The following is a 10,943-nucleotide window of genomic DNA, read 5'->3' on the forward strand; positions in this document are numbered from 1 at the left end:
TTGTCGTTTTTAAGACAAGAGTTACCATAGCAAACATTAAGTTAATCAGTAGAGCTCAGTGAAAAGGCACAGAGCCCAATTCTTATCTCTAAGGCTTTATCCATACTTCTAAAGAGCACTAATTTTACCACTGAAATCATGTGGGCAAGCTCTTAAGCAAAATGTGATTTCTTGAAAAAGGCTCATCTTAGATAAACTCTTTTTTTCCCCCGAAACCTCAATAAAAGCAGGGTGTTTTCACTTAGAAAATATTATTGTAACTGAAGCTCATCAGCTGCCACTACAGCTACAGTGCAAATAAAAGTCCAGCCCATGGCTGTGGAAAGTCTCCAGTGTTAGAAAGCAAACAGAAAAGTAAGCCTGTGTTTAAAATAGATTTGAGTGTGGAAATCCAGTTTGACAGAGAAACTGATAACAGCTAAGACCAGTTTATCATGAGGAAGCACACGAAGTTTTTCAAACTCTTTTCCAGAGAAGCAGAGAGATAGATATAAAACCACGTGTGAGAGACACATAACAGACACAGAAGATGAAGTCACACCCTCACCAAATCAGAAATAAACTTGTGGCAGCAAAGCTAAGCCCAGCAAGACCCTGTTCAGAGCTGAGCCGTAGCCCAGCCCGTGTATTTCCAGCAAGGACAGAGGAAGATTTTGGCCTGGGTTACACTTAAGTCATCTAAGAGCAACCTCTAGTGGTGTTTCCAGACAGGTGACACACCTTCAGGACGGGAGGACACAGCACAAACTGGGCTGGCTTGCTTCCAGGGAGTTTCCAGAGCAGCCATGGGATAGGCTTTGCACTGTTCCTGCTCACAGGACCACTCTGAGCAGGACACCTTCTGAAAAGAAAGGCTTGAGTTCAAACCATGTACAGGAAACCCCATTGGTTTTGCTCCAAAATTACCAGATGTAGTGCCATTGGCTGAACTCTGGTTCAATAATACAGATAATTAAGTCATCAGCATCTTTTTGTATTTTCCTCAAATCCATTTTTAACAAAGTTCCAAACCAACATGTTTTTGTCTGCACCAAACTCCCATTGTCTGAGGGCACTTCAGTAATACAAATGGGTACCATTTAGTTAAAATCTAACTTACCCCATGTCAAATTAGGTAATTTAATTAGTTACCCCTCCACCCACAGATTTTCTAGGTATATCCCAACAGTCAGGACTTGGAACTTCTTCTCTGTAAAAGAAAACACTGCACCATCACACACAAGAGTTTACCCAGCCATCGGGATCAGTGTGATTCAATACAGGTCTTCTAAGCACTGAAATCAACTCATGCTGGATTTTGTAAGCCATATTATAGACAATAATCTATTTTGAGCTTAAACATGAAAATACAACATTGCAGGAGCAATTCAGGGCACTTAGAGCTGAGGATTTTGATTAAGCCAGTTTGAAGTGCAGTGTGTGGATTCTCCTGTTCAACAGGGGAAGAGACACATAGCTTCTACTACAAAATATTTTTAGTGCCACCTTAATATACATTCTATTAAAAGTGCATTCATTTATGAAGTGTTTTAGCTTGACAGAAGTTGTCAGAACTCAGGTGGATTACAGACACATAATCTGAAAGAAAAGAACATTTCACAAACTACAGAAAGGCATCAGCATATGTAGCATTCAGAAATGAATCATTTGCTTAATAACCCACAACTCCACAGCTGGGGCCAGCAATCCCCTTGGCTTCTGTTCCACACACAGCAACACCAGGTGTTGTTCTGGATTGCTTTGTGAGCCATGTCACGATGGCTTCTTGAAACCTCTTAAAATGGGGTAGATGTTCTCAAATGCCTCATAGATTTCAGAACGGTCTTTTGCTCCTAAATGGACATTTAGGGAAAAAAAACCCCATGAATTAACAGAGTGCTGAGATTAACTGAGCGCAATTTAAACCTTGTAAGATTACAAACCATGAGGAAACCCAGGGGATTGAAAGCACCTTACTATTAAGAGCAGAATTTCTATCTGCTGCCTTAAAGAACAATTTCTAGCTTGCTTAGCTTTAAGACTAGTTTTGTTTAATCTGTGGAACCAAAACAGCAATTTTCTGCTCTTGACAGGTGCAAAATATTGGCTTTGAAGAAGGAAAAAAGCAACTGAGCACCACCATGGTGTTAACTGCTTAAGAATAACAGCTCTGCTTGTTGATAAGGTGAGTGGAAAGGTAGAAACAAGAACTGAAAGGCCTTTATTTCGTACTGGAAGTTGTTCCACAGTTTGAGAACTCTCCTTCTCCAGCTCTGAGAAGCAATTTTAATTTTAAGATGTGTGTTAGGACACCTTTGATTTCAAATCCCTTTCCATAGTACTGCAATCAAATCTTTAATAGCAAGTCTTGCACATGAACTGCATTGAAGCAGGCAGGAACATTCCTTGCCAGCAACACTTCTCATGCTGGTCCAACAAACATCAGCTACAAGAAAACTGCATTTAAATGAACTAAAAGTTGAATTAAACCCGGCTCAGGTTGAATGTGTAAACCTTTTCTCATGTCCTCACTTGGACATGAATAATTCATCTGCCTTACCACAACTTTTACTTTCAAAAGTAAAGTTACTTTCTTGATTAGGGAGAAAAAAACCCCAAACCCTCACAGCTCAGCAAATTCAGTCTTGTCATTACAGCTGGGCCCAGTATTCACAGCAAATGACTAAGGGAGTGTGCTGCAGGCCCAGAAGCAAGGCTGTTACAATTAGTGTACCCCAAAAAACGCAAGCTTCAGTGGAATGGAACTGACCAGTATGATTTTACTGGACCTAAGAAGGTGGTGGACATTGGAGGGGGAAGCATTTAAGCTTTGTCCCAAGTGCCCCATTCTTCAGTTAGCTGAGCTCATTCTTGATTTATGATGGTGAGAATCTCTGGCTAAGGCAGCACTTCTCTTGTCTTCCACCTGTCTCAAAGCTGTGTTGTGAAGATAAATACAGCATTCAGAGCTTCTGGGAACAAGTACCGTTTACCTTTCAGTACATCTGAATAGAAGCATGTTCATGAGCTTCACAAAAAGGATGTGCCAGGAGCTCAGGAATTCACCTTTTTTGAGCTGGGATCTGAGGTACAGGTATCTGCTGAGCACACTGACTCAGCAAGACTTTTGCCTCATGAGTGTTTTGCCAATCAGTCTGGAACAAGCTCTTAGATCTCCACCCTTTCCTCTGATAATCCCTACTAAATGTTGTCAGTGAAGTGTTTTAAGAAGTTTGTTTCCTGTCCAAGCAATTTTAAATTGCTTATTGTGAGGTTCCTATTTAAGTGCCTGAGTAGTTACTGGCATGTCAGCATCCTGTTGGCCTCCTCTACATTGGCACGTGGCATCAGGCTTTGAATAAAAAAAGTACTTAACATGGAAATCTGAGACTCTATATATGAAACAAGACAAGATTCTAGTGCAACAATACTGATGTTATCTGCAGAAAGCACAGATAAGCTGCAGCAACCATTAAAAAGATCCCTGAGTGGCTTTACTGTGGCAAGATACTAATTTTTAGTTAATGTTTAATTTAAATGCTCTCAGAAAGTGAGGTAGCACTGGGCTACAGATATAGAGAGGCACCACTTACCAGTCAGTACAACTTTTCCAGACACAAAGATAAGCAGCACTATCCTTGGTTTGACCATCCTATAAATCAGGCCAGGGAATAGTTCAGGTTCATAGCTGTTCAAAGCAAGCAGGTAAGATTAGTAAAATGCAAATGCTGTTTCAGTGTTGTATGAATAAAATGTTCTTTAATTACACTAACAATAGGGTAATTAACCACACAGATTTTAGCTAGCTGCCCTGAGAAATGCAGGTCAGGTTTTAGACATCTTGAAGGGAAACCTGTTAAACCCATCTGGAGCTGATGGGAGATTTTCATGCTGACTTTCAAAGACTTGTGAGTCACTTCTGATTTTCCATGGCACTGGAACCTTTATTGTAATCTTCAAACAGTCCTCAAATCATGGAATGGCCTGGGTTGGAAGAGAGCCCATCCAGTGCCACCCCCTGCCATGGGTAGGGACACCTTCCACTATCCCAGGCTGCTCCAAGTCCCATCCAAGCTGGCTTTGGACACTTCCAGGGATCCAGGGGCAGCCACAGCTTCTCTGGGCACCCTGTGCCAGGGCCTCCCCACCCTCACAGTAAATCCTTCCTAGTCTGCAAAGTTCCTTATCAGGAAACATCTTGTGCAACTAAAACAAGATAATAGCCAAGCACAAATATTTACTACATATTCAGTTCCTAAATGAAATGCAGGTTATTAGATGCAGCACTAATAAAAGACAACTGAATTTTGGTTTTGTCAGTGCTGAAATCATCCTTTCCTGATGGCAATATCTAGTTCTGAACAAGCTGATCTCACAGGCTGAGCATGCCCATCACTCAGCTACAGCTTTACTTTCCATTCTTGGCTAAAGAATATCCAAACAGAACTGAAACAACATCCCAGAAAAACACAATATAGCTGCATTATGCAAATGCAGTTTGGCTTCATGCCTGAAGGTTGGAAACCTTATTCCTGCAGACAGGCATCTACTTTGCTGGCAGTGAAGAGGCCACCTTGATATTAAAAGTCCACAGTGGAGCAAGGGCATGGAGCAGGCTCGAGTAGCTGCAGACCCTGCTCCAAGGTGCACAGGGTTATACCTGATTGCCTCATACCTGCTGAACTGCTGGTGGGTGAGAACCAAGCCTTCTAGCCGGATGGGGAACCTCACATCACAGCTCCCCACCATATTCTGGATCTTGAAGTCCAAGAACTTGGCAGGGAAGCCGAGCTTCTGCACCACCCGCGCGTATTTCCTGGCTGCCAGCCGTGACTGCTCTTCGCTGAAGGAAGAAACCTTTATTGTCACCTCCAAACAGCCCTCAAATCACAGAGTCACAGGATGGTTGGGGTTGGAAGGGACCTTAAAGATCATCTCATTCCACCCTCCTGCCATGGGCAGGGACACCTTCCACTATCCCAGGTTGCTCCAAGCCCTGTCCAACCTGGCCTTCAACACTTCCAGGGATGGGGCTTTTCACTGAAGGAAGAGCAGAGGGGAAAAATCAACTTTGATTGGTGCTTTGCTCTTCTCTTGAGGTGGAATTCAGTTTATAGCCACCACTGTGCTAACCTGTACTCCAAAAAAAAAAAAAAAAGAGGGCCTGCTGCTCAGAATAGCAAGGCTCTATCCCCAGAACTGCTGCAGGGAGCTAAAATGAGTAAGGCACTAGGTCATTCACCTTCCTGAGGTCTGGTTGAACCCACTGGAGATGTTGCATCACCCAGAGGTTCCCCTTTTGAGAGGTTTCTCAGCTCCTCAAAACAGCTTCTCAGTGCTGATGCAAGAGTTAGACTGCAGCCATGAGTATAGTCACCTGCCTGGGGTGGTGGTAAGGCCTGGAGAAGAGGTCTCTTAAGCATGAGTTAACTAGCTCTAATTGACACTTTTGGGACATAAAAATCAAGGCAATCTGCTGGATTTCAGGAAGAAAGCTTCAGAGTACAGAAATAAACTTTGCTTTTCCCCAACTCCCATTTTCTCTAGAGGCAGATGTGTTGGCTGGTGAACACAGACACTGAAGAGAAACTTGACAGACACAAGTTATGTCCTAAACACTTTAAAAGTCAGTGAGAAATGCAAATAATCCCTTAACAATTCCTGGGAATTTTAGCAGCTTTTCTGCTGATGTCTGCTCAGCTCAATCTAAATTCAGGGACAGAAGTACACAGTTCAGAAATTGCTAAGGTGCCATCATGAAGAAAGCAAGACTTTCAATATCAGTGCTTCACTTTTTCTTGCAATTAGTCCTTTGCTACATGTTTTAAACAAGACTTTTCAGACACTCTCCATCAGAATATATGCATAGCTGCAAGATCCAGAGCTTTAAAGGGAAGGGAAAAACCAGAAAAATACCTTTTTGCTCCTGTGCAGACCATTTTTCCTGAACTGAAGATGAGGGCTGTTGTTCGTGGTTCCCTGATTCTCATGATCACAGCAGCAAACCTCTACAAATTCAAAGGAGGCCCTGACAGGAATTTAGTGGGTACTGTATTTCTGTTCAGCCTTGTAACCATTAACAGTTTTAAAGCTTGTCACAACACATATTTGCTTTTTAAATGTTTCTTTACCACCCTAAAGTTATTTTCCACCCACCTAGGAGCAGAGGAGTTAAGACTACAGTCCCAGGACCATTTGGCTCCATCAGCACTGAGAAAGGGAAGTTAGGGTAAAGCTTTGAGTCCAAGATTTACCTTTGGGTTATACTCTGCGTTTCTGGCATGCAGAGCTATGTTCTTCAGATCCAGTTTACAAGCCAAGTTTACAGTTGACACAATATTCCTGAGGAATATGAGAAGAATTTTCTCATTGCAAAAGCCAGCCACTGCAGAGCAACCCCCCAGCAGTGCTGGCTTAATGTGGAGTCACATTTTAATTAAGAATTGCCATCAACTGATTTCCTGCCTGTCTCTTTCCTACTTTAGCATTAAGCTACTTCTGGCAAAACTTGAGTAATTCAACCCCAAAACTGCACTTTGAGATAGAACAAGTTATGAAATTATTAGTCCCTGAATTATAAGTTTGTGTTTCTTCCAAAAACTGCATCACTGAAGCCTTTCTCAGCTTTCGATTGAACCATTACTGACTGTTTAGAGTTACTGCAGCACCCAAGGTAGGTAAGGCTGTGTTATTTTCTACAGGCGTAAACGACTCCATAGTTGCTCTATCCTAGACACAACAGCATCTTTTAATGAGGCCAGAGTTTCTCACACTCAGTTCTGTTTCTCCTTTTGAAAAAGCAGAGTGATATCTTTAAACCCCTGGAGTCTGCTGTCATTCACATTCTCCTTCCTGGAAGAAATCCTCCTCTTCAAGCATCTCCACATTTTTATCCAATATTGTCAGTTTATTTTCTCCATCTCTGCCCTTCAAGAGGAACAACTGCTCCTGTAGTGTTCTGGCTTATTTAAGATCAAGCCATGCTTGCTACATTCTCCAAGTGAAAAGTCAGAGCAACACCTTGCAGTTTAACCCAAAGTTTAACTATGGTGTACGCTACATAAATAATACATAAACTTACTGTAGCTGAGGAACTATTCCAGGGCTTTCCGAAGCTGGGGTCATAGGAGTCATTGGAGTCAGGGGAGGACACATGGCAGATGCTCCAGGAGATGGCTGAGCTGCACCTGGATGTGACAAGCTGCTTTCATCCATGAAAACACCACTGTCCTTGTTACTTGGTAGTGACCCATCAAGCTCTTTTTGTGTTTCATGGCCATCCTCAGAGAGATTTTGTCCTTTGTTTTCTTGGGTAACATCTGGAAGAAAGCTGAGATCCACAGAGGAGAACTCTGTATGAAGCTCTTTGGGCTGACTTAACTGGGAACCAAACACCCCATCTTCAGCTGTTTGAATTGGAAGTTCTACATCATAAGGGCTCATAGGAGTGAACAGATGAGGACTAGCAGAGAAGTCATCCTTGAATTAAGAAAAAGTGCCATTAGGGGCCTTGTATTAAAACAGTTACTTTCACTGGGAGAGCAAATTAAGATTACTCTTCAATGAGGATGTTTCAGTAATTTTTTTTCCCCCGATATGTATTTTAGCAAAAAATAGTTTTAAGATTGAAAGCATGTCCTTTGCTTCTCTGTAAGTGTATAAAAATTCAGATAGCTTGTATAATGCATTTTCCCGCCACAGTCCATGGGCACTCTGGAGAACTCCTGGGATAGCACAAATTGAGAAATGCTATTCACCTTCAGCCCTGGCTGCAGGTAACAACACTGGCACTTCACCCTTCAAAGCCACTTTCACACCTCAGCTACACACACAACCACATTATCACACTCATGAGTTTTTCCAAGGAAGACAGACAGCATTTTCTGACTGCCTTTACCTTCCATTCCATCTCCTCTCTCTGCTAGCAGGAGACAGTGTCAGCATTGCTTTGTGCAACAGAGGGCAGCAGCTCACAGAACCAGCAGCAGTTTATTCCTCAGCTCCTGGAGGCCACCAGCCTGATTGAAGGTATAGATGAGAAAATGACACTAAAAAAAGCCTCACCAGAGTCAGCAGAACCAGCATCCTGCCCTGCACCCAGCACACAACACACCTGCAAGCAAGCGCTTTCATACTAATGTCCTTCTTTATCAACTATTTATTATTAAAAGCTGTTTAAAAAGCACCATCATATATTGATGAGACAAGAGTTTCAGGACAGGATTTATTCCCTCTCCACTGGTGCATAAGCATCTGCTCAGTGGAAAGTCTCTTCCTGAAGGTAGTTTCTGCCAACATCCACAGCAGGTGACAGCTTGGACTAAAGAATCCATACAAGAGGCTTTGTGTTTAATCAGGCATTTTTAGGTTCAAGAGCCAGAAGAACTTGAAAAGTCCAAGCACAAATCAGAGCAGGGAACAGTGCATAAGACTGTGGCCCTCAAATTGGCAGCAACTGCCTGACCTCCAGCAGGAGCAGGATTTCCAGATCAATGCTTCCCAGCCCTGAGCTAGCACTGCTCTCTTCTAGTCAGCTCACTTGGCAACCCAGCCATGCACACGGAGAGATCTCTGCTCCTGCTTTGCAGTATGTTTGCCTGCAGACACTTGGAAAACTCCTACAAAGTGACAAATCCTCCCAGAGAACCCTCATTAGTCTGACTACAGATGCAGGTTTAGCTCTGAAAGCATTACAAACACATTCAAAGCATCTTCTAAAACTGACTTCTAAATGCAGAGCCCCATACAAGATCAGGTGGGGCAGAGTGCTGTTAAATAAGTCTAGGTACTTCTTCACCCTTTGGAAATTAGGATCCAAGAGCACTTTTCTGAGAATTAAGGTCAGATATAAATATATTAACAGTTACAAATAAAATATTACAGAATCACAAAAATACATCTATTTTAAACAGATATTTTTCAAGCCAGCAGCAGGGGAAGGAAGGCACAGTCTCTGCAAGAATTCCAGTGGACTAAGGATTAGCTGTACAGGAGCTCATTAGGAAGCTTTTGTACGAACCATGATGTAGAGAAAATGGTACAAAAACCCCCTGTAAGACTACTCACATCATACTAATAGGCATCAAAGAATGAACATAACAGTAAAAGAAAAAAAACAACCCACAAACAACCAGCCAAAGCCAGTTTGTGACATATCTTAAAGAAGCTAACAGAGAAACGAGTGGTACATGAGGCTGGAAGTATTACACAGCCGTCAAGTTTTTAGAAAGTAAAGTAAATTGCATAGAGCAGGTACAAACAGAGAGCAAATTTTCCTTCCTGATCAGGTTTGCACCTAAGAGGTCTGAGGAAAAGCCCTGATAGGGTTAAATACTGGGGAATATTTCCTTCTTGTCAGACAGATGCTCAGAGGCTGTGAAAGGGGCACAAGACCATGTTTGCGTTGGGCTGGCTGCCAAGGGTTATTGCTATAGACTCTGGGTTAATTAACTTCACCAAAGGCCCCACCAACTGTATATCTTTGGACATCTCCCAGGAGCTCCAGGGAGGAGATTTAACACACAGATCCTATCTGAGATCCCTCAGTTTGGGGCAGCTTGAGGGGAAACAGCCTTTTTCACTTCCACTGCAGAAATCCCTGCACCTCAGGTACATACAAATCAAACCCAGCTGCCTTGAGCAACAGACTTGGATTTTTCTTTTCCTCCCTGCAGTGATAGCACACATCTGTTATTATCAAGTGTCCTAGCAAGTCTGAAGTGTATAAAGCTTACTAACATTTATAAAAGCTTTATTATACCTTTGCACATTATATACTTTGTGGGGGCACATTCAGAGGGCTTTACCCGCTGTCACAGGAAGGTCCCAAGATTTAAACAGCTTGTGCTAAGGATGTTTCCTGAGCCGAAAAGTAGTTTACAACAGGATGTAAAGAAGTTTTTTTTCCCCCCTGAGTAAGGATGATGCTGAGCTGTGGAGTTCCAGCCCTCTCCTAGTCCCTCACCCGGTTGCTCCTACATCCACCTGAGATCAAGACAACCATTCCAAATATCAAAATAAGGAATTTTTTTAGACATTTACTAACTAGAACGAGGAGATGCGAGCCTCCTACCCTCTCAATGCCCACCTACACCAGCACCCGGGCTGATCCTTGCAAGCAGCATCCCACCGCAAGAGTTTAAACGCAGCCGCATAGTCCCTCTTACAGGAAGTAAGAGCGACCTCCGCTCCGGAGAGCTCCTCCATGCTGCCGATAGCGCTAGAATTGCCTGAAGCGGGGAGAAATCCCTCGGGACCGTAGAATTTCGGGCTCAGCCCGGCAGGAATGCGGTGATGACGCAGTTGGGGCGCGGCTGCGAAAGCGCTCTCAGCGCGGCGTTGGTGGTATAGTGGTGAGCATAGCTGCCTTCCAAGCAGTTGACCCGGGTTCGATTCCCGGCCAACGCAGCTACGTTTTGCTCCAGCTTACTTTCTTTTTCCCTCTCTCACTTTATTTTTTCTTTCCTCCCTTACCTGCCCGCTGCAGCTCTCCAGGTACCGCTCCAGCGGCGATACGCCCTCCATGGGTACAGCCACTGACGCAAACCCTCCGACCTTACTCCGGTCCCGCTTTAAATCCCCAGGCACAGCACCAGGGCCACGTGCGGCTTGTCAGGGAGCAGAGCCCATCACAGCTGGGAGTTTTAACCTCATCAAGTAGCGTTGGAGCCTCTCGTCTGCCTGCACGGCTCTCTGAGAGGGTTTGCCCCGTCCTGCAGGACTAGAGAAATCGGGGTGCTCTCGTGTGCTTTACAGAAGCCTGGAAACACAACCTGTCCCCGAGGTCCTCTAAGCCTGCTTTCCTCTGCAGGGCTGAAGAGAAATGGGGAGTGGGATCTGTAGTTTAGACCTTGCACAGATTATGCTTTTTAACAAGCGTCATGTGCCCTTAATTTTTCCCACCTGCTTCATCAAGTGCAATGAGGCACATCTGGGTTTTCGAGAGGAGCCCTCCCCCAGCCAAA

At 43.7% G+C, this 10,943-nt stretch overlaps 1 protein-coding gene and 1 non-coding gene across 2 annotated transcripts; one reads left to right on the top strand and one right to left on the bottom strand.

Moving 5' to 3' along the window:
* Nucleotides 1-1,577: 1,577 nt before the first annotated feature.
* Nucleotides 1,578-10,503, bottom strand: TBPL2 (TATA-box binding protein like 2). The gene is made up of 7 exons (XM_048308127.1): nt 10,453-10,503; nt 7,061-7,458; nt 6,234-6,321; nt 5,896-5,987; nt 4,655-4,822; nt 3,573-3,667; nt 1,578-1,832 (listed from the first exon to the last, which is right to left on the bottom strand). Exons 1-7 carry the CDS (start codon nt 10,501-10,503, stop codon nt 1,753-1,755), a joined length of 972 nt encoding a protein of 323 aa, XP_048164084.1. The 3' UTR covers nt 1,578-1,752.
* TRNAG-UCC lies at nt 10,315-10,386 on the top strand. The gene has a single exon. It is a non-coding gene; the product is annotated as a tRNA-Gly (tRNA).
* Nucleotides 10,504-10,943: the final 440 nt, after the last annotated feature.

This window comes from Corvus hawaiiensis, chromosome 6 (genome assembly GCF_020740725.1).
Source record: "Corvus hawaiiensis isolate bCorHaw1 chromosome 6, bCorHaw1.pri.cur, whole genome shotgun sequence".
NCBI classification, from domain to species: Eukaryota; Metazoa; Chordata; class Aves; order Passeriformes; family Corvidae; genus Corvus; species Corvus hawaiiensis.